This window comes from Oncorhynchus clarkii, chromosome 12 (genome assembly GCF_045791955.1).
Source record: "Oncorhynchus clarkii lewisi isolate Uvic-CL-2024 chromosome 12, UVic_Ocla_1.0, whole genome shotgun sequence".
Classification (NCBI taxonomy): domain Eukaryota; kingdom Metazoa; phylum Chordata; class Actinopteri; order Salmoniformes; family Salmonidae; genus Oncorhynchus; species Oncorhynchus clarkii.
In genome coordinates, this window is record NC_092158.1 from 56,029,376 (window position 1) to 56,053,208 (window position 23,833).

At 45.8% G+C, this 23,833-nt stretch overlaps 1 protein-coding gene across 1 annotated transcript in view; it reads left to right on the forward strand.

Annotated features, from left to right (window-relative positions):
* LOC139420835 (actin-binding LIM protein 3-like) overlaps positions 1 to 23,833 on the forward strand; it is a 130,269-nt gene that overhangs the window by 37,606 nt on the left and 68,830 nt on the right. The window contains exon 2 of the mRNA XM_071171176.1: positions 1,527 to 1,679. Within this exon, the coding sequence (XP_071027277.1) occupies positions 1,527 to 1,679 (153 nt within the window). The remainder of the gene's footprint in view (positions 1 to 1,526; positions 1,680 to 23,833) is intronic.

The window sequence follows — 23,833 nt, forward strand, 5'->3', positions numbered from 1 at the left end:
TATTGTACACATTGTACATATTTCCATCTCTGACTGACATCTCTGAGAGACGCATACAAAGCTCTCCCACGCCCACCATTTGGAAATATGACCATGACTCTATCCTCTTGATTCCTGCTTACAAGCAAAAACTCAAACAGGAGGTACCAGTGACACACTTAATTCGAAAGTGGTCCATTTAAGCAGATGCTGAACTACAGGACTGTTTTGCTAGCACATCATCCGATGGCATTAAGGAGTTAACTACCACAGTCACTGGCTTCATTAATAAGTGCATCGACAATGTCATCCCTACAGTGACCGTACGTACGTATCCCAACCAGAAACCGTGAATTACAGGAGACATCAACACAGACCTAAAGGCTAGAGCTGCCCCTTTCAAAGAGTGGGACACTAACCCGGACGCTTATAAGAAGTCCCTCGTCAATACAGGACTAAGATCGAATCCTACTACATTGGATCTGATGCACGTCGGATGTGGCAGGGCTTGCAAGCTATCACGGATTACAAAGACGCGTCGGATTTTTAAAACCTTGTCTCTATTGAACATGCCATACAAATAAAGGCATTTTAATGAATTATATGACGAGTACTGCGTAATCATATTGGATGACAAATAACCTAGTTATGATAAGCTAGAAGTTAGTCTACTAGCGCAAGTCTGCTTGGTTGGTCGCTGCCTATCCCTCCCTCCTCCTTGCTCTCATTTCACTCACTCCAAGTACACACACCGCAAGGCCCCTCCTCCGCCTGCTCCAACTTGCGCTGTATCATCTCTGGTTAATAAGATGGCTTACAAATGGACTTTCCTGCTAATTCCCTCAATCGGATCCGACCACGTCTATAAGGAACTGGACGTCTTCGGGTCCGTTTGGGAACGGGTCTCTATATTGGAAAAATGTATTTATGCATATTTGTCAGGGTGGGAGGTCCAGGTCCAACTTTTTAGACCTCTGGTTTTGGGCCACAAATAGGGTGCTTTTTAGCATATTTTGCCCCCCCCAAAAAAAATAAAAATCGAATTAACTACAGTAACTGTTGGCATTTCATTTTTCCGCTGTACCGTAACTAAATCCAAACCGTGACCCCAAAATTGCCAGATGTACCGAACTGTGGGTTTGGTGAACCATTACACCCCTACTGATGGCTGCATGTTAATTGCATTGGCAGGTCTAAAAGATGGCCCTGCCTGTGATTTAGGTCCACGCTGACAACCATACCCGCAACCCTTTATCTGAGGGTACTATACATTTTGTTGGCTGTTCCTCGACTCATTAGCACTGATGAAGTGTAACATTGAGATTGACCTTGAGCTACACCTTCTGGTTGTTGGCTCTGTTTCCACAATGTATGTTTTAATCCAATTCTCCACCGCAGATGTTGCCCCTTATATTTTGCACTGTTGTGCACATTGCTGTTTTGTAGTGCCTGCTCTGCTTCTGCTAACAACTGAGCAGATGTACAGTACAGCAGCTGTCCAGCACTTGTGATGACTGATCTAACCACTCCTCTCCTGTGGTCTCTAGCAGGGCCGTACCAGCACAGCGGAGGCAGCCCGAGCAGCAACAGCGGGCGTGGTGCCGCGACTATCCACTGTCTCCGCTGCCGGGAGCTCTGTAAGGGAGAGGTGGTGCGTGTGCAGAATTTCCACTTCCACGTCAAGTGCTTCACCTGCCAAGGTAAGACCCTCAGCTTCCTTTCTGTCTGTCTGTCTGCCTGTCTGTCTGCCCGTCTGCCTGTCGTTCTGTCTGTCTGTGTGGCTATTCTCTAGACAGCCCAGCCTCCACAGTACAGCAGCACTCAGCCAGTCCCATTAGAAACCATTAGCTGTCAGAGAGAGAGGCAGAGATTATGTGTCTCCATGACACCCAGAGCTCAAAGGCTCTGATCAGGAGAAAAACACACATCCTAAATAAAGGAATAGCAAGGGAATCCTGCTAAGAGCTCACCATGGTAGACAAGATAATAAAGACAAGCTCAACTTCCATCTGGTCATTTTTTCTTATTAAACCTATAAATGAGCATTTAATATTTTCAGAGTGCTGTTTTCTACTCATATTTCACCTAAGACTTGAAAAGCAGCTTGTAGTGCCTTTAACAGTCTGTATTTGTAAGGAGAAGAATAGGCAAGCCATTTCACCTCCCATTGTCAGGAAGGATTTCCAAAATGCCGGCACTCACGTGGTCTTGTTTATTATGCAAGCTGTTGCTGTGGTAACGGTGTTAGGGGGCAACCTGCCTTAAATGATGGTTCCTCTCTCCGTCAGTATCAACCAATAGGAGCCCTTCCTGCACGCTCTGGAGCACAGCAATCGGGTTTGCCATTACAACATATAGAAATCTCCCTTTTTCTCTCTTCTCTTTCTCGCTCCTTTTCTTCCTGTTTGTCTCTGTTTATCTCTCACCCCTTTCCCTTCTCTTTCTTTCATTAACTGTTCAGTCTCTCTCTCTCTCTCTCTCTCTGTCTCTATATTCTTCTCTGTCTCTATTTCTCTCTCTCTCTCTCTCTCTCTCTCTCTCTCTCTCTCTCTCTCTCTCTCTCTCTCTCTCTCTCTCTCTCTATATTCCTCTCTGTCTCTATTTCTCTATCTCTCTCTCTCTCTCTCTCTCTCTCTCTCTCTCTCTCTCTCTCTCTCTCTCTGTCTCCATATTCCTCTCTGTCTCTATTTCTCTCTCTCTCTCTCTCTCTCTCTCTCTCTCTCTCTCTCTCTCTCTGTATCTATCAGTCCCTGCCTATGTTATTTTCCTTTTCCAGTCCCTGCCTACGGTATTGTCTGTTTCCACCATTAGAACCAGCAGCAGCACTCCCTCCACCCACACTCTCTCATTCACTGTGCCCTACCAAGGCTAGTGAGAGTCTGAGAGCTGCAGACTGAGGGTGCTGATCTGACAGCTCTAGCTCCGCCACCACTTTCACCTCAGCTCCTGGCTGACCTGCCCTCCTCAGCCTCTCCTCCTACAGCAGAGAGGAGTCTGTGCCCTGGGATGCGTGCTGGGGGGAATGCTGGTGGAAATCCTGCTGAGGATCTGGCCAGTGTGTGTGTGTGTGTGTGGTGGTGGTGGTGGGGGTGTAGTGGTCCGGGGGCTAGTGGTTGGTTGTGTAGGATGTGGATTGTGTGTAGGGTTAGGTAGGGTTAGGTAGGGCTGGTAGTTGGTTGTGGAGAATGTGGATTGTGTGTAGGGTTAGGTAGGGCTGGTGGTTGGTTGTGGAGGATGTGGATTGTGTGTAGGGTTAGGTAGGGCTGGTGGTTGGTTGTGGAGGATGTGGATTGTGTGTAGGGTTAGGTAGACCTAGTGGACAGCAGGTGTTTTTCCTAACCTGCCGCAGGTCTCAGGCGTTTAGCTCAGAAACACAGTCTATCTACCTGGTAGCCCACTGTGAGCTGATAGTGTCTGTCTGCCTTTCAGAGCAGATGTTTCTCCCTGTAGTCTCATGGCTTTAGGCAGAGCACACCAAGCATTGTCTGCTACACTGTGCATTTGTTTTCCACTGGCCATCATTAATCCTCATGACAAATCTAATCTCCACCTGTGTACTCCTCCCACACACAGCGGATTTCTAGAAAGTTGTGTTGCAGCAGCGGTACTGAGTTGGTGAAAGTGTGCCTGACCTTTTAACTGAGCCAAACAACAAGCCTGTGTTGGAGTGGGAGTCAAATAGAATTAGGGAAGGAAAAAAACATTTTGTAAAAGCCTCATTGTCCTCTGCTCGGGTTGGGATGATGTCCTTTTTCAGTGTGTTGTGTGCTAGCTGGGAGGGAGACAGTGAGACAGGGTGGGATGCAGCGATGCGCGGGGGACATCCATGCCAAGATGTGTGCCTGACCTGCTTCTACACCAAAACAGACGGTCTGTAGTGTTCCGACAGCCCAAGCATGAAATTGATTTTCCCTCACCACACAAAAAGCCATTGATGAGTCTTGTGGTCGCCGAACGAGCCATCATCCCACACTGGGAGCCAGTGGCCAGATGAAAACTGAAACGCAAACGTTTCATATTATACCTTATCAGTGTGAGGAAGCGTAAAGAAATACAATGACATGAGCACCTGGAAAGAACTGACCATGTGGAAACAGAATACCTAATATAGAATCCTGGAGTCAGCAGTCTATCCAGTATCCACAGTCAGCAGGTACCTAACCAAATCAGCCTCTTAGTCTTGGCCCTCTCTGGCCCTCTCCCACTCTCTCTGGCCTGTATGTGCCTTCCCTGGCCCTCTCTGGCCCTCTCCCGCTCTCTCTGGCCTGTATGTGCCTTCCCTGGCCCTCTCTGGCCCTCACTGGCCCTCACTGGCACTCTCTTTCTGAATGATGTCAGGTCTGGTGTAGAAGCAGGTAGTTAGCACAGAGGGTCTCATCTCTCCAAGACAATAGTTACCGTTGTCGCAATATTGTGGGCACTAGATTGTCTATGTCATTCTAGTATTCCTAAGAACAGGGTTTCCCAAACTCGGTCCGCCCCGCCCCACCCCGCCCCGCCCCGGGTACATGTTTTGTTTTTGCCCTATCACTAAACAGCAGATTCAAATAATCAAAGCTTGATGATGAGTTGGTTATTTGAATCAGCTGTGGTGCTAGGGCAAACACCAAAATGTGCCCCCAGGGGGGGGCCCCAGGACCGAGATTGGGAAACCCACGCCTTAGAACACCACAGAGTTGCATACAAAGATGGAGGAGAACAAGTGAGAATTGCCTCTAAAGTTGCCTAGCAGTTAAGAGTGTCGGGCCAGTAACCTAAAGGTTGCCGGTTTGAATCCCCGGAGCCGACTAGGTGAAGAATCTGTCTTAAGTGTCCTTGAGCAATGCACTTAACCATTATTTATCCTGTAAGTCACTCTGGATAAGAGCATATATTCAAATGTAAGATAAAGAGAGAGAGAGCAAACTTCCCCTGTAGGTGTATGAGAAGCCATTTGGAGGTCATCTGTTTTAGGAGGACTAGATTTTTAGAAGAAGGACATGTATTATTTTGTACAGTGTTCAGAGTAGCTGTTGTTGAAGCAGCAGCTACTCTACTTGGGGTTCACACACACACACACACACACACACACACACACACACACACACACACACACACACACACACACAAAAAAAACGTGACTTAATACAGAAGAACACCAATAGTCAAGAACAGCTCAAGGACTGAACTACACAAATGTAAAATAAGAACAGTAGATAGCCTTGAATCACTGATGGATTTGGAGACTGTGACGAGACCCCTGGTGGCATGTCTGGTGGGGTAAGTATGTCTGTCAGAGCTATATGTAAGTTGATTAAAACAAACATTTTGGAATTTTCAACACAATAGCATTTCTCACAAAAAATGTATGCAGTCAATCTCTCTTCTACTTACATTTACCATTTTTACATTTGAGTAATTTAGCAGACACTCGATATAGGCGATATACAGTTGGTGCATTTATCTTAAGTAAGTCGCTCGGGATAAGAGTGTTCGCTAAATGACTAAAATGTAATGTAAATGTTGTTCAGGGTCACGCCAAGGTTCTTTGCACTCTGGGAGGGGGACACCATGGAGTTGTCAACTGTGATGGTGAGAGACTGACATGCATACTGTTGACATTAGCCTTCTGTGTACATTGAAGGGCAAGACATGCTGCTCTGTTCTGGGCCAGTTGCAGCTTTTCTAGGTCCTTCTTTGCGGCACGTGACCATATCACTGGGCAATAATCAAGATTAGATTCAACTCGAGCCTGCAGGAATTGTTTGGTCGACTGTGGTGTTAAAAATGCAGAAAATGTCTTTATCACAGACAGACCTCTCCTCATATTTACAGCAATTGAATCAATATGCCTCGACCATGACCATTTACAGTTTTAAGGTGACACAACATGTATTACCACATTCAGCTGAGGTCTAGAATTTAGGTAGCCAAATACAATCCTTTTAGTTGTATATATGTTCAGGACTAGGTTATTACTCGCCACCCATTCCAAAACCGACTGCAACTCTTTGTTTAGGGTTGCAGTAATTTCACTAGCTGAAATAGGGTCATTTTAGTGCAGTGTTTTCGCTAACTACATATGGTCGTTATTGTCCTCAGGCAAAGAAACTTGGAGAAACAAAAATGTGTTAATAGACCAGAAAGAGAGTACCAAACCTCTCAACTAGTTTTCAGTTCCCCTCCCACTCAGACCACTCCCAGACAGTCCTAGCAAAATTATTGCTTGAGAAATTGTTCTTTACTAAGAAGGTTTTTTGTTTCTTTTGTTTTACTATTTTAATTGAAACAATCACAGTAAGGTACTTAATTGTCACCCAGAAATGTTTTGATGTTGAGATGAAAACAGCTGCATTGGCCCTTTAAGGTTTAAAGTAATTAATACTTTATAATATTGATTCAGTAGTTTTCCCTCAACAAGGGCTAATGATTCTCCGTTGGCCATCGACATTCTGTTTAGATGAAATCTTCTACCGTATCAAGCCATGAACTCTTAAGTGCACTAATGAATCAACCATCTCTTCCAACTGGGTCTGTAGAGACTTCTCTTTTTGCCTCAGTGTTTCTAGCTTTGAACCTCACCGATCCACAGAGCCTATCTGTGTCAGAGACAATGCAATCTCTTGTTAGTTGTTGGGAGATGTGTTGGGCGATGTGAGTGAGCGTCCTTGGACAAACTCCAGGCAGTAGAAGGAGAGTCCGCTGGGATTGAAGTGGGGAGGAGGCCAAAAAGGACAGGGAGGAGAGGCAAAAAAAAGTCATTTCTACACAAACAGTGTCTGCCAAGCCATATATTCCCATTAGGCTCCACTTGTGAGGACAGTATGAGTGGTGCCTCTAGAATGGAGGCTGTGTGTGTGGGGGGGGGGGGCAGGGCTGGACCTGCCCGCTGTCTCTCTCTGTCTCTGTCCTGGGGGTATGGGGCGGCCCAGGAAGTCATCTGTCGGCCCAGGAAGTCATCTGTCGGCCCAGGAAGTCATCTGCTGGCCCATGGCGAGGAGGACAGAAGAGAAAAAAGCAGGAGGGAGGTGCCAGTCATACTGTAGAAATAGACCAGTAGCCTGCAGCTCCCACATTCATCTGATAAAAAAACAAGCACACTCATACACGCACGCACACACACACGGACAGACACTCACCCACACTGGTCCAGTCTTCTTGGCATATACTGTAACTATTGTATTTAGATGAAAGAAGATGAAATAAACATTGTCATGAGGAGGGGATTTCTTTTTTGACTCATTGACGTTTATGATGCTATTTATAGGGATGCAACGTATCACATCTCTCTTTTTTTTACGGTAATCTAGTAGTGCACTTCTCTCTAAATCACATCAAAGTTTATTGGTCGCGTACACAGATTTGCAGACACTATCGCAGGTGCAGTGAAATGCTAATGTTTCTAGCTCCAAAAGTGCAGCAATACCTACAAATACAAAACAATACACACATAATCCAAGAAATTAAAAGAAAGAAATTAAGACATTTCTGAACGAGCAATGTCAGAGTCCGGAATATATCCGGAAGCTCCCCTGTTCCATCTACTGCTGCCCCCTGGACACTATGATCACTTGGCTACAAAGCTGATGCCTGCTGGACTGTCCGTTAATCACGGTGCTCCATTCTGTTAATTTATTTTTTATCTGTCGGCCCCAGCCGCGAACTCAGGCTCTGTGTGTAGTTAATCCGACCCTCTCTGCCTAGTCATCGCCATTTTACCTGCTGTTGTTGTTAGCTGATTAGCAGTTGTTGTCTCACCTGTTGTTTTAGCTAGCTCTCCCAATCAACACCTGCGATTACTTTATGCCTCGCTGTATGTCTCTCTCAAATGTCAATATGCCTTGTATACTGTTGTTCAGGTTAGTTATCATTGTTTTAGTTTACAATGGACCCCCTAGTTCCACTCTTCATACCTCTGATACCTCCTTTGTCCCACCTCCCACACATGCGGTGACCTCACCCATTACAACCAGCATGTCCAGAGATACAACCTCTCTTATCATCACCCAGTGCCTGGGCTTACCTCCGCTGTACCCGCACCCCACCATACCCCTGTCTGCGCATTATGCCCTGAATATATTCTACCACGCCCAGAAATCTGCTCCTTTTATTCTTTGTCCCCAACGCTCTAGGCGACCAGTTTTGATAGCCTTTAGCCGCACCCTCATCCTACTCCTCCTCTGTCCCGCAGGTGATGTGGAGGTAAACCCAGGCCCTGCATGTCCCCAGGCACCCTCATTTGTTGACTTCTGTGATCGAAAAAGCCTTGTTTTCATGCATGGATTCATGAAGCCTCCTCCCTAAGTTTGTTTTACTCACTGCTTTAGCACACTCTGCCAACCCTGATGTCCTTGCTGTGTCTGAATCCTGGCTTAGGAAGGCCACCAAAAATTCTATAACATTCTCCGTCAAGATAGAACTGCCAAAGGGGGAGGAGTTGCAGTCTACTGCAGAGATAGCCAAACAGTTCGAACTTCTAATTTTAAAAATGAATCTCTCCAGAAATAAGTCTCTCACTGTTGCCGCCTGCTACCGACCCCCCTCAGCTCCCAGCTGTGCCCTGGACACCATTTGTGAATTGATCGCCCCCAATCTAGCTTCAGAGTTTGTTCTGCTAGGTGACCTAAACTGGGATATGCTTAACACCCCGGCAGTCCTACAATCTAAGCTAGACGCCCTCAATCTCACACAAATGATCAAGGAACCCACCAGGTACAACCCTAAATCTGTAAACAAGGGCACCCTCATAGACGTTATCCTGACCAACTGGCCCTCCAAATACACCTCCGCTGTCTTCAATCGGGATCTCAGCGATCACTGCCTCATTGCCTGTATCCGCTACGGGTCCGCAGTCAAACGACCACCCCTTATCACTGTCAAACGCTCCCTAAAACACTTCTGCGAGCAGGCCTTTCTAATCGACCTGGCCCGGGTATCCTGGAAGGATATTGACCTCATCCCGTCAGTTGAGGATGCCTGGTCATTCTTTAAAAGTAACTTCCTCACCATCTTAGATAAACATGCTCCGTTCAAAAAATGCAGAACTAATTCCTGATTCACTCCAGACCTGACTGCCCTCGACCAGCACAAAAACATTCTGTGGCGGACTGCAATAGCATCGAATAGTCCCCGCGATATGCATCTGTTCAGGGAAGTCAGGAACCAATACACGCAGTCAGTCAGGAAAGCAAAGGCCGGCTTTTTCAAGCAGAAATTTGCATCCTGTAGCTCTAACTCCAAAAAGTTCTGGGACACTGTAAAGCCCATGTAGAACAAGAGCACCTCCTCCCAGCTGCCCACTGCACTGAGGCTAGGTAACATGGCCACCACCGATAAATCCATGATAATCGAAAACTTCAACAAGCATTCCTCAACGGCTGGCCCTGCCTTTCTCCTGGCTACTCCAACCTCGGCCAACAGCAGCTACTCTCCCAAGCCTCCCCAGCTTCTCCTTTACCCAAATCCAGATAGCAGATGTTCTGAAAGAGCTGGAAAACCTGGACCCCGTACAAATCAGATGGGCTCGACAATCTGGACCCTCTATTTCTGAAACTATCCGCCTCCATTGTCGCAACCCCTATTACCAGCCTGTTCAACCTCTCTTTCATATCGTCTGAGATCCCAAAGGACTGGAAAGCTGCTGCGGTCATCCCCCTCTTCAAAGGGGGAGACACGCTGGACCCAAACTGTGACAGACCTATATCCATCGTGCCCTGCCTATCTAAAATCTTCGATAGCCAAGTCAACAAACAGATCACTGACCATCTCGAATCCCACCTTACCTTCTCCGCTGTGCAATCTGGTTTCCGAGCCAGTCACGGGTGCACCTCAGCCACGCTCAAGGTACTAAACAATATCATAACCGCCATCGATAAAAGACAGTACTGTGCAGCCGTCTTCATCGACCTGGCCAAGGCTTTCGACTCTGTCAATCACCACATTCTTATCGGCAGACTCAGTAGCCTCGGTTTTTCTAATGACTGCCTTGCCTGGTTCTCCAACTACTTTGCAGACATAGTTCAGTGTGTCAAATCGGAGGGCATGTTGTCCGGTCCTCTGGCAGTCTCTATGGGGGTGCCACAGGGTTCAATTCTCGGGCCGACTCTTTACTCTGTATATATCAATGATGTTGCTCTTGCTGCGGGCGATTCCCTGATCCACCTCTACGCAGACGACACCATTCTGTATACTTCTGGCCTTTCCTTGGACACTGTGCTATCTAACCTCCAAACGAGCTTCAATGCCATACAACACTCCTTCCGTGGCCTCCAACTGCTCTTAAACTCTAGTAAAACCAAATGCATGCTTTTCAACCGTTCGCTGCCTGCACCCTTACGCCCGACTAGCATCACCACCCTGGATGAATCCGATCTAGAATATGTGGACATCTATAAGTACCTAGGTGTCTGGCTAGACTGTAAACTCTCCTTCCAGACTCATATCAAACATCTCCAATCCAAAATCAAATCTAGAATCGGCTTTCTATTTCGCAACAAAGCCTCCTTCACTCACTCCGCCAAACTTACCCTAGTAAAACTGACTATCCTACCGATCCTCGACTTCGGCGATGTCATCTACAAAATGGCTTCCAATACTCTACTCAGCAAACTGGATGCAGTTTATCACAGTGCCATCCGCTTTGTTATTAAAGCACCTTATACCACCCACCACTGCGACCTGTATGCTCTAGTCGGCTGGCCATTGATACATATTCGTCGCCAGACCCACTGGCTCCAGGTCATCTACAAGTCCATGCTAGGTAAAGCTCCACCTTATCTCAGTTCACTGGTCACGATGGCAACACCCACCCGTAGCACTTGCTCCAGCAGGTGTATCTCACTGATCATCCCTAAAGCCAACACCTCATTTGGCCGCCTTTCCTTCCAGTTCTCTGCTGCCTGTGACTGGAACGAATTGCAAAAATTGTTGAAGTTGGAGACTTATCTCCCTCACCAACTTTAAACATCTGCTATCTGAGCAGCTAACCGATCGCTGCAGCTGTACATAGTCTATCGGTAAATAGCCCACCCAATTTACCTACCTCATCCCCATACTGTTTTTATTTATTTACTTTTCTGCTCTTTTGCATACCAGTATCTCTACCTGCACATGACCATCTGATCATTTATCACTCCAGTGTTAATCTGCTAAATTGTAATTATTCTCCTACCTCCTTATGACTTTTGCACACAATGTATATAGACTCCTTTCTTTCTTTCTTTTTTCTACTGTGTTATTGACTTGTTTATTGTTTACTCCATGTGTAACTCCATGTCTGTTCACACTGCTATGCTTTATCTTGGCCAGGTCACAGTTGTAAATGAGAACTTGTTCTCAACTAGTTAAATAAAGGTGAAATAAAAAATATTTAAAAAAAATATATATAGGATGAGCCATTACTAGAATACAGTATATCCTGTGCATATAAAGTGGGTAAAACAGTTTTTGTTGTGTCACAGGCTGAATTCAAACTTTATGAAATATATTTTTTCTCACCGATCTACATACAGTACCATACCCCATATTGTCAAAGTGAAAACATGTTTTTAGTAATTTTTGCAAATGTATTGAAAATTAAATACAGAAATATCTCATTTACATAAGTATTCACACCAATACATATTAGAGTCACCATTAGCAACGATTACAGCTGTGAGTTTTTCTAGGTAAGTCTCTAAGAGCTTTGCACTCCTGAATTGTCCAATATTTGCCCATTATTCTTTTCAAAATTCTTCAAGCTCTGTCAAAGTGGTTGTTGATCATCGCTAGACAACCATTTTCAAGTCTTGCCATAGATTATCAAGCAGATTTAAGTCAAAACTGTAACTCAGCCACTCAGGAACATTTACTGTCTTCTTGGTAAGCAACTCCAGTGTAGATTTGGCCTTGTGTTTTAGGTTATTGTCCTGCTGAAAGTTGAATTAATATCCCAATGTCTGATGGAAAGCAGACTGAATCAGGTTTTCCTCTAGGATTTTGACTATGCTTAGCTCCATTCCATTTCTTTTATATCCTGAAAAACTCCCCAGTCCTTAACAATTACAAGCATACCCATAACATGATGCAGCCACCACTATGCTTAAAAATATGGAAAGTAGTACTTAGTCATGTGTTGAATTGTATTTTCTACAAACATAACACATAAACATAACACATAAAGTGAATTGCTTTGCCACATTTTATGCAGTATTACTTTAGTGCCTTCCTGCAAACAGGATGCATGTTTTGAAATATTGTGTATTCTTTTCACTCTGTCAATTAGGTTAATATTGTAGAGTAACTACATCCACTACATGTTGATCCATCTTCAGTTTTCTCCTATCACAGCCATTAAATTCTGTAACTTTTTTATTCATTTATTCATTCGCCTCATGGTGACATTTCTGGCAACTGAGTTAGGAAGGACGCCTGTATCTTTGTAGTGACTGGGTGCATTGATACACCACCCAAATTGTAATTAATAACGACACCATACTTAAAGGGATATTCAATGTCTGCTTTTTTTTATTTTTACCCATCTACCAATAGGTGCCCTTCTTTGCGAGGCGTTGGAAAACCTTCCTGGTCCTTTTGGTTGAATCTGTGATTTAAATTCACTGCTCGACGAGGGACCTTACAGATAATTCTATACGTGGGGTACAGAGATGAGGTAGTCATTCAAAAATCATGTTAAACACTATTATTGAAAAGAGTTAGTCCATGCAACATTATTTAACTTGTTAAGCACATGTTTACTTCTGCACTTATGCAATAAGAAAGGGGTTGAGTACTTACTGACTCAAGACATTTCAGCTTTTCATTTTTCATTCTTTTGTAAAAATGTTGAAAAATCAACAATTTCACTTTGACATTATGAGGCATTGTGTGTGTAGGCCAGTGACACAAAACCTAAATTGAATCCATTTTAAATTCAGGCTATAACACAACAAAATGTGGAAACAGTCTAGGGATGTGAATGCTTTCTGAAGGCAAAGAAGTCTCTAAAGTGCAGGGTAGAATACCGGGTGGTAGCCGGCTAGTAACAGTGACTGAGGTTCAGGGATGATACTGGGCAGGGGCTTGGGTGGCTGAGGTCCTTGATGATCTTGTTGGCCTTCCTGTGATACCGGGTTCTGTAGATGTCCTGGAGGGCAAGCAGTGTACCCCCGGTGATGCGTTGGGCTGACCGCTCCGACCTCTGGAGAGCCCTGCGGTTGCGGGTGATACAATTTCCGTACCGGGCGGTGATACAGCCCCCTCAGATTTGTCTTTTTTTGTCTGGTTGTACACTTTCCAAGTTACAGTATTTTCTTGATACCATTCTCAATGACATCACAAAATAATAAAAAATGTGACATGATTATTATTTTCATCCCCACTGACCATTCTTAACATTCCTATCTTAGAAATATTGTTCCAATATTCACATTTTGGGTGTTTTTGGCGGCAAAAGGGACAACAAATTCCTTTGGTTTATACTGAAAAGCAGGAGGGAGATTCCCTTCCCTAATTTATGACAGAGTGTTAAGGTGTCAAACCCCTCTCCTCTTCATCGTCAGCCATTTGCCAAGATGATCTGAGGCCTTGGATCCTCAGCCAGGAGAGTCATGACACCATAATCCAGCTATCCTCATGCACTTTGTGCCACCTCAGATTTTTTGGGGTGCATGATGCCCTTGCTCTCATTGGTGCATCTGTAGTTTGTGAGAGTCTTAGGGGCCAAGCCAAATTTCTTCAGCCTCCTGAGGTTGAAGAGGCGCTGTCACCACATTGTCTGTGTGAAGGGACCATTTCAGGTCGTCAGTGATGTGCACGCCAAGGAACCTCAAGCTGAGTTGGACACATGCGTGGCCATGCAGTCATGGTGAACAGGGAGTACAGGAGGGGGTTGAGCAGGCACCCCTGTGGGGCCACCATGTTGAGGATCAGCATGGAGGACGTGTTGTTGCCTACCTTTACCACTTGGGGTCGGCCCGTCGGGGAGTCCAGGACCCAGTTGCACATGGAGGGGTTCAGACCCAGGGCCCTGAGCTTAGTGATGAGCTTGGAGGGCACTATGGTATTGAAGACTGAGCTGTAGTCGATGAACAGTATTCCTACATAGGCACATGTGCAGTGCATTTGGAAAGTATTCAGACCTCTTCCCTTATTCCACATGTTGTTATGTTACAACCTTATTCTAACACGAATGTATAAAAACAAAACAACAGAAATACCTTATTTACACAAGTATTCAGTATTCCTTTGCTATGAGACTCGAAATTGAGCTCAGGTCCATCCTGTTTCCATTGATCATTCTTGTGATGATTCTACAACTTGATTGGAGTCCACCTGTGGTAAATTCAATTGATTGGACATGATTTGCAAAGGCACACACCTGTCTATATAAGGCCCCACAGTTGACAGTGCATGTCATAGCAAAAACCAAGGCATGAGGTCAAAGGAATTGTCCGTATAGCTCCGAGACAGGATTGTGTCAAGGCATAGATCTGGGGAAGGGTACCAAAAAATGTCTGTTAGCATTAAAGGTCCCCAAGAACACAGTGGCCTCCATCATTCTTAAATGGAACAAGTTTGGAACCACTAAGACTCTTCCAAGAGCTGCCCACCCGGCTAAACTGAGCAATCGGGGGAGAAGGGCCTTGGTCGGGGAGGTGACCAGGAACCCGATGGTCACTCTGACAGATCTCCAGAGTTCAATCAGGCCTTTATAGTAGAGTGGCCAGCCTGTGTGTAGTTTGCCAAAAGGCACCTAAAGGACCCTCAGACCTTGAGAAACAACATTTTCTGCTCTGATGAAACCAAGATTGAACTCTTTGGCCTGAATGCCAGGCGTCTCGTCTGGAGGAAATCTGGCACAGAAATCGGTGGTGGCAGCATCATGCTGTGGGGATGTTTTTCAGCAGCAGGGACTGGGAGACTGGTCACCATCAAGGGAAAGATGAACGGAGCAATGTACAGAGCAATGTACTTGATGAAAACCTGCTACAGAGCGCTCAGGACCTCAGACTGGGGCGAAGGTTCACCTTCCAAAAGGACAACAACCCTAAGCACACAGCCAAGATAACACAGGAGTGGCTTCGGGATAAGTCTCTGAATGTACTTTGTGGCCCGGCCAAAGCCCGGACTTGAACCTTATCGAACATCTCTGGCGAGACTTGAAATTGCTGTGCAGCAATGCTCCCCATCCAACCTGACAGAGCTTGAGAGGATCGACAGAGAAGATTTGGAGAAACTACCGAAATACACGTGTGCCAGACTTAAAGCGTCATACCCAAGAAGACTTAATGCTGTAATCTCTGCCAAAGGTGCTTCAACAAAGTATTTATTCAACATACAAAATATGAATCTCTCAAAACTACACTTTTGTTCATTTGAAGACATTGTTTGGAACAATATTCTCAACAAGTACAGTACATCACATTTCAAGAGTGGGCTCTCTGCTAATTCTGAAGGTATGATACGTTTTATGATCACCACAATACAGTGAATGGGAAAGGGGATTCAAAAGGAACTCCCTCTGCTGGTGACTTGCTGAATGTGCAATCCTGACAGAGGGCTGTGACTGGTTAATGGCATATAATGTCAATTTCTATGTATAAAATGGGTCATATCATTAAAAGTACCAGAGAGTCCACTCTGGAAATGTGATGTGTTTGAAGAGTATATTGTTACAACCAATATGTCTAAAAAATAAGCTAAATCAAAAAGGGTAGTTTTGAGATATAAATATTAATATTTGTAATGTCTAATAAATTAATGTGAATATGTGTATTTCAGAATTTAGACATACTCAATATTTGAGAGAACACTATAAGGAGTATAATACCACCAAAATGTTGTCTGTATCATGTACAGGTTCACTACAGGTCACACTGTAGGTCTAAAATAGGCCTAAAATAGCTAATTTCAGCATGATTTTCAAAAAATATTGTTTATGATACAAATGTAGAAAACACGTTAAACATCCTTCCTCCCAATGAAGTTCCTATGTGAGAATTGCCAGAACAATCGGAGATACCACAAATATTTTCCACTCCATGCTGTCTTGGATTCGCCCTCCTCCATAAACTGGGCTAATATAATCTTGTATCTCTGACAACTTTCTACAGAAAGCCATGGAGAGAGATTTGTATGTGTTTGTTTTTTTGTCTGACTGACTGACTGTCTGTCTGCGTCTCCAGATATACTGTAACTGCCTGCATGAGATGAGCCGAACAACATGTTGTAGGATGCCAGCAGGAGGGCTCCTCTCCTCCCCCCCCCCTCTCTCCATCTCTCTATTCACTTTGCCAACAGTAAACATGGAAGATGGGAGTTGTGTAAAGTCGTTATCATCTTTGTCTCTGTCTTTGCCAGGCTGGCAGCACTGCTGCCGCTGCGAAAGCTTTGTAGCCTCCATCCCACTGGCTCTCCCCTCCAACAATGACTACAGGGTAGCAGATATGAACGTGTTTTTCATTGCGGTGATGCCGACTATCGCTTCTCTCTTTCTCTCGTCCATCTCCATTCTCTTTCTCTCTCATCTATCTCGACATTTCATGATGGAAAGTCATGATGGACTGTCATTTCTCTTTGCTTATTTGAGCTGTTCTTGCCATATTATGGACTTTTACCAAATAGGGCTATCTTCTGTATACCCATCCTACCTTGTCACAACACAACTGTTTGGCTCAAACGCATTAAGAAGGAAATAAATTCCCCAAATTAACTTTTAACAAGGCACACCTGTTAATTGAATAGCATTCCAGGTGACTACCTCATGAAACTGGTTGAGAGAATGCCAAGAGTGTGCAAAGCTGTCATCAAGGCAAAGGGTGGCTATTTGAAGAATCTCAAATATAAAATATATTTTGTTTTGTTTAACACTGTTTTGGTTACTACGCAATTTCATATGTGATATTTAATCGTTTTGATGTCTTCGCTATTATTCTACAATGTAGAAAATTGTAAAAAATTAAGAAAAACTGTTGAATGAGTAGGTGTTCTAAAACTTTTGACCGGTAGTGTAATGTTGAACCAACCCGATGTTGAAGCATACGGGGAATACAAGCCTGATGAGTCTAATGATTTTAAATGAAGAACCTACCAGTTGTACACTCCGCCTCAGAAGAGGAGATGGGAGGCTCTGGGTTACAGTGTCCACTTCCCTGGGAGTAACAATATCCCCCCTACTAATGACGGCCCTGGCTTATGACCTATACTGCCCTTCACCCTGCCTCCTTTCACATCGCCTCTCATCTATTTCCCTCTTTCCCCTTCTGCTGTCTGTATGACTGGACTGGCTCCTGTGGAGTAGGACACAGTTGTACATACTCTGTAGAAACCTTTCCTTTAAATCATTGCGGCATGTTTCTGTTCTCCTGTTTCTCTCCCCCGTTGCCTGTCTGGATCAGCAGATTGGGCTGGATCTGGAGCTGCCGGGAGGATGTGGACTGTTTGTTAATGTGCTTGTTCTCTGTTCACGCTAAGAAAAAGCTGGATTTTTTTCTTCTTCTTTGAATTGAAATCGAGGGAACCTAACCTCATTTAGGACCCCTCAATATCACCACTAAGTTGCATTCCTAGATTAATCAATGTTTGGGTGATATAATGACATAGTTAGACCTATATGAATAAAAGTGAATGATTGGAAGAGAGATTGAGTGTGCCAGTGCTTGTTTACAGTGGCAGGCTCCGCTAGCCATGAAGGTTCATGGGAGGATTATGAAGGTCACACAGGTAATCACGGTGCTGAGTCTCTTACTACGCTGTCATGGATCAGCCCCAAGGTCGTGTCTTGGCCAATCGAAATCACCAGAACGCTTAATGTGATTACGAACAGACTGAATGTAGACCTGAATATCTGTACGTTTAGAATCAAGTATAAACCCTTAACATGGTTCTAAAATGGTAATGTGGACAGGGCTTTGCTGTCTGTCTGCCTTCATACTAGACTGTTGACTGGAATGTTAGAGGTGAGGGCTGAGGGGGGAATGTAAGACAGACAGGGAACTATTTAACATGGAGTGTAATGCACTGACAGGTCAGAGGTCAGAGACCTCTTGACTCTCTGCCCCCACCCTCAGCCCTCTGCAGGTCCCCCAGGGTGTGACCTCTGTCCTGCTGGGTCAGTCCTGGTCAGTCCCAGCCCAGTGGGTGATGGGGGGGGGGGGGGTGTACCTCTGACACTCTCTCAAACAGCTGCCCATGATACGCCACAGCTCCACTGTCTCTGGCTGCGTTTGGACTCCGACGGTCGCTTTTGATCAGCGTGTAACGTGTGCGGCGTTCAGAGTTGGTGATTGTTGGAGACTATTCCTGGTTGCAAGGATAGTCGTCTGAGAGTGAGAGAGAGAGAATAAGAGAGAGAGAGAGAGAGGGTTTGGTGGTGGTAGAGGGGGTTCTGTTGCCATGGCAACCCCCTGGCTGCCCCATGTTTCTTATCGCCAAGCCAGAGAGAGAGAGAGAGAGGTTTTTTCTGCCAGCATGTCTGGTGCTCTGTGTATGTGTGTGTGTGTGTGTGTGTGTGTGTGTGTGTGTGTGTGTGTGTGTGTGTGTGTGTGTGTGTGTGTGTGTGTGTGTGTGTGTGTGTGTGTGTGTGTGTGTGTGTGAACGCCAGGCCTGGGATGTGGCTGCAGCTGGGACCTGGGACCAAGAGTCTGCATTGCACCGTAGGAGCCCTGGCTGGCCTGGCATGCTGCTCCCAGATTGGTAATAGATGGCCAGGATAATCCCTTTGCTTACTGCTCAGCAGGCCCAGAGCCAGAGCTAGGGATTAAGACATACTACTGCTGTCTGTCCATGTCCACTTTCCCTAATCTGCCTGCTAGAAGAATGTTCTGAAAAATGGACACAAGATGAAATATGTGGGAAACAAAAAGCTCTGCTTTGAGAGGAAAACGTAAACATTGACCACAGGAGAGAGGACCGCAGAGAATGTACGTAATATGATGATAATCTGAAACTATATAGCCCAATATGATACTATATGGCAGGTTGAGAGGATTGTGGCGCCACCATGGTGAAGTTGTGTGTGTGTGTGGTCTATGTAACACATAGCCTGTCCAAGCATGCCAAATTGACACACAGACAGGTAGGATTAGTGACTGCTCGTCCTCTCTGTTTGGGAGTGCAAAGGCATCCTATGACTGGGCTGTGGGAAGTGCACTGTGGGAATCTGATGTCATACATCTGTTTGCATGCTAGGCAATATCCTTGGATGTTCTTGGATGTAGTAGGGTGCCTTTTGGAACCCACCCTTTGTGTCTCTGTGGGAAGCTGTTGAGAGGTGGGTCTGTGGAGATGCTAAATTCATCTGTGGTTGGGTCGACACTAGAGGTCGACCGACTGTGATTTTTCAACGCCGATACCGATTATTGGAGGACCAAAAAAAAGCTGATACCGATTAATCTGACGATTTTTATATATACATATTTGTGATAATGACAATTACAACAATATTGAATGAAGACTAACTCAGGTTCTAAACCTGTTCTAAACCCAGGCTAACTCAGGTTCTTAACCTGTTCTAAACCCAGACTAACTCAGGTTCTAAACCTGTTCTAAACCCAGACTAACTCAGGTTCTAATCCTGTACATGTAGGTAGGGGTAAAGTGACTATGCATATGCAATTCCAAGATGTAGCGATGGAGAACTCTGAACTCCAAGGAGGGGTCATCTCAAGGGAATCTTTTTCTGACCACCTCACCTCATGGTGTCTTCTTAGAATGGGATTGACTCACTGGGTTCCTGGAAATTAAATCCATTAGATTGACTCTGTATGCTAACTAGAATTGATGACTCTAGTCTAAACTGCTGCTCCACTAGGGAGTGAGTAATATGATTGCCTCCGTTTGAATTAAATGAAGAATCCAGGGGCTGAACAAGGCTGACATCATTCACAGCCTCATCTTACAGTCAGGCATCTTACTAACAAATGGGAGGAAGCTTATCAGTGTTATAAAGGCAACTCTTACACTCTAAGCTCTCTGGCAGTCCCTTCACCATCTCCCTTCCTGTGCCAAGGTGACACAGAGACTTGGATTGTGTTCGCCTGGTGATATCTGCAATTCAGATCCTGCGGTATATGCATTTCAAGGTGCTTGTTCATCTGCTACCCTAGACACGTACAGCCCAGCCCAGCCCGTGGCTTTCCAGGAGCCTAGGTGGTGTCTAATAAAGACAAACTAATTACACACTCACAGGTGCTACCACTCAACAAACAAGGAGGGGAAGGAAAAACAATCAGTGGCAGCTAATAGGCCGGTGACGACGACCGCCGAGCGCCACCTGCCCGGGAAAGGGAAACACCCTCGGTCGGACTCGTGACAGTACCCCCCCCCTGACGCGTGGCTCCCGCAGCGCGCCGACACCGGCCTCGAGGTCGCCCCGGAGGACGAGGCGCAGGGCGATCCGGATGGAGGCGATGGAAATCCCTCAACATGGAGGGATCCAAGATGTCCCCCACCGGTACCCAGCACCTCTCCTCCGGACCGTACCCCTCCCAGTCCACGAGGTACTGCAGGCCCCTCACCCGGCGTCTTGAGTCCAGAGAGCCATAGTGTTGTGTTCATGCCTCTAGTTCATGAGGGATAAATCATCAGCACTCCCGTTTCTCTGCTGGTGTTGCTTTGTGAACAGCTGTTAGTAAGGTAGCGTACAGTAGGTAGCGTCTGGTTGGTTCTGCTGCCGAAGCTCATGTTTGAAGTCTCAGGGCCTGAGTTAGTCTGGGTTTAGAACAGGTTAAGAACCTGAGTTAGTCTTAGTTTAGAACAGGTTTAGAACCTGATTTAGTCTGGGTTTGGAACAGGTTAATAACCTGAGTTAGTCTTAGTTTAGAAATGGTTTAGAACCTGAGTTAGGCTGGGTTTAGAACAGGTTAAGAACCTGAGTTAGTATTGCTTTAGTACAGGTTTAGAACCTGAGTTAGTCTGGGTTTAGAACAGGTTTAGAACCTGAGTTAGTCTTAGTTTAGAACAGGCTTAGAACCTGAGTTAGTCTGGGTTTGGAACAGGTTAAGAACCTAAGTTAGTCTGGGTTTAGAACTGGTTAAGAACCTGAGTTAGTCTTAGTTTAGAACCTGAGTTAGTCTGGGTTTAGAACAGGTTTAGAGCCACTGAACTGAGGTCTTACACTACGATTATGCAGCCCATAGTTTAAGGAAGGGACAACTCAAATGATTTGTGGATATTAAGGCCGGCCAGACAACTGTATCTGTAGATTTATCCAGTCATCCATTACTGTACTGTAAATTGAGGGACATACTAGATTTATGCTGACTCTTTGAAAATCTAGCATTGAACATTCGTAATGATGGTACTGTCCTTCATTTCCCATTCACCAGTATCTCTTTTACTGGTATATTACATAATTTTATCGGCAATATAATTTCCCTTACAAGTACTATCCCACAAGGTCTCCCTCCCACTTCCACTGTGACCCAGCAGACAGTGCTGACTGGTTTGGTCCCCCACACATTCGTACTGCATCTTGAGTCAAACACACATCAAAGGGATCATCTGACGGGCCCAAAGGCGTCGGGGAGTGGAGGAGCGGAGGGAGCAGAGGCACGGTCGACACGTTATGAACGCCAAGGAGAGGCAGGCAAGCGGCGCGGTCTCGGTGGGGACTAAATTAGTCGTGGCGGGCGGCGTAGCACCCACGCTCCATTAGCATTTGTTACGCATGAATGGGGAAAGGTCGTTTCAGTCACGGCCGGGCAGCGACAGGAGAAGAATAATGCAGAGGAGAGATAGAGAGGAGAAGGTATAGTGATACCTTTCTGTGACTGTAGACCTGTACTGAACCCAGCCCTGCCAGAACACCACAGCTCATCTTGAAACCACTCAATTACAGTCTCTGGCTGCTCTTCTAGCCTGAGTGATTTTCATTGTCAACCCTGACATATACTTAGAGCCCTGGATCTCTCTCTCTCTCTCTCTCTCTCTCTCTCTCTCTGTCTCTCTCTCTCTCTCTCTCTCTCTCTCTCTCTCTCTCTCTCTCTCTCTCTCTCTCTCTCTCTCTCTCTCTCTCTCTCTCTGTCTGTCTCTGTCTGTCTGTCTCTCTCTCTCTCTCTCTCTCTCTCTCTCTCTCTCTCTCTTTCTCTCTCTCTCTCTCTCTCTCTCTCTCTCTCTCTCTCTCTCTCTATCTCTCTCTCTATCTCTCTCTCTCTCTCTCTCTCTCTCTCTCTCTCCCTCCTTCCATTCCTTCCCTCCATCCTCTGGGGTATTGTGTTAATCATTCTGGGTGAGTGTTTTCACAATGTCACTAATGAAACTCTATTGATTAGTAGTTTGCTCTGTACCTGCAGGCCTCTGGCATGGCAACACGTTCACGTCTGGAGCTACAGTAGTCAGGAAGCAGCACCGACACCGTAGAAATGACTGCTCCTAGATCAGCATTAGATTCCCCCTGCTCAGCTATCTGTTATCCGTTGGTGATGTAATGCCTTAGGAAGAGAGCCCTTGCTGTAGAGTACCATTCTTATGGGCGTTTTATTAACCAATTATGAGCCTGGCCAGCTGCTGAGATACACACACACACAGACAGATTTGCTCATTGTCATTTCAGGGTTGGCCTCTTCAGATGTTTGCTACATGTGTAATCAACCCATAATGTGGCAGTGTTTGCTTTACTCTGTGTGTGTTTGCATACAGATGCCCAATCCACGTAACAGGAGACCAAGCCAACTTGGCCATCTCTTTAATAGACGTACATTTGCATGCTAGCTCTTAGTTAAAATGTGTACCTTGGCATCATTTCTGGTTTCCGCCGGTGCTTTAAGTTTCAAACAACCACTTGCCGTCCTTTCTGCCTAGATTCCTCCTCTGATGTGAGCAGTGCTTTGTTGACTGGCCATCTCCTAGCTGTGGAACGGAAGACCAGGCTAAGCGTGGGCTCTGATCCCAGCCCAGGCTAAACAACTCTCTCTCTCACTCTCTCAGAGGACGGCAACTGCTCCTTATCTGGCCCAGGCTAGGCGATCCTGCCTGCCTCCTGCCTCTGCCCGCCTCTACCGCCACAAAGAGCTGGCGGAGGAGGAGGAAGCGATAAAGCCTAATTGCGTGCCTTGCGATTACCAGGGGATGGGAGGGGAGGAGAGGATGAGGGCATAGAATTTTAATTGTGTCTGTTGGCTGTTGATAAATACATACCCCCCCCCATCCGGTCCTGGCTGAACTGGCATCAGACTGTAGGAGTAGCAGCAAGTGTGGCACAGCTGGGAGCAGCATGCTGTGGTGTAGCGCTGTGTGGTGTGGTGGCCGCTGATTCCTCATGCACAACACAGCCAGTCTTTATTTACGGCCGAGCTGAATTATTCATTGGGCCAGATAGAGAGGGTAAACTGTAGGGCGCGCAGATGTCACCGCTAGCCTTTCAAAAGCTTTTTCTCTGGCAGTGAATGGGCTGTGGTAAGCAGTGATTTGTCTCGCTGGCTGGCTGGCATGGGCTCAGGCTCTGCTGTTGAAAGGCAACATGTGCACCAGGTGGGTCAGTGAGACAAAGAGGAGCCGTGTGTTAGTGTAGCTAACTGTACTACTGCTGATGCTCTACAGATGATGGTAACAGTGGATCCTCTGATTGTGAATCTCAGTTTAACTGAATCATTTACAGACTAATAACTTTTGTTTTCATGGTTGGTGTGCTATATTTGGTGCCTTATTGCTTCATTCAAAGGTCCCCAATGTGGGGAGTAGAAGTGGTACCCATGACACACATACTACTGATGTATGAAAGTTAAACTGAGCCCAGGGGCGGTGGTTAAATTGCTCTTCCACTACCTCATCTGCTGCTGTGACACACTCACACAGCATGGTGCTGTAGCAGAGAAAGGCAGGGCCTCCCTAAGAGGGAGGCTGTCTCCCCGGCTGGCAGCATGTGCAGCTAGGTGCCCCAAGGGGCCGTGTGTGTCTT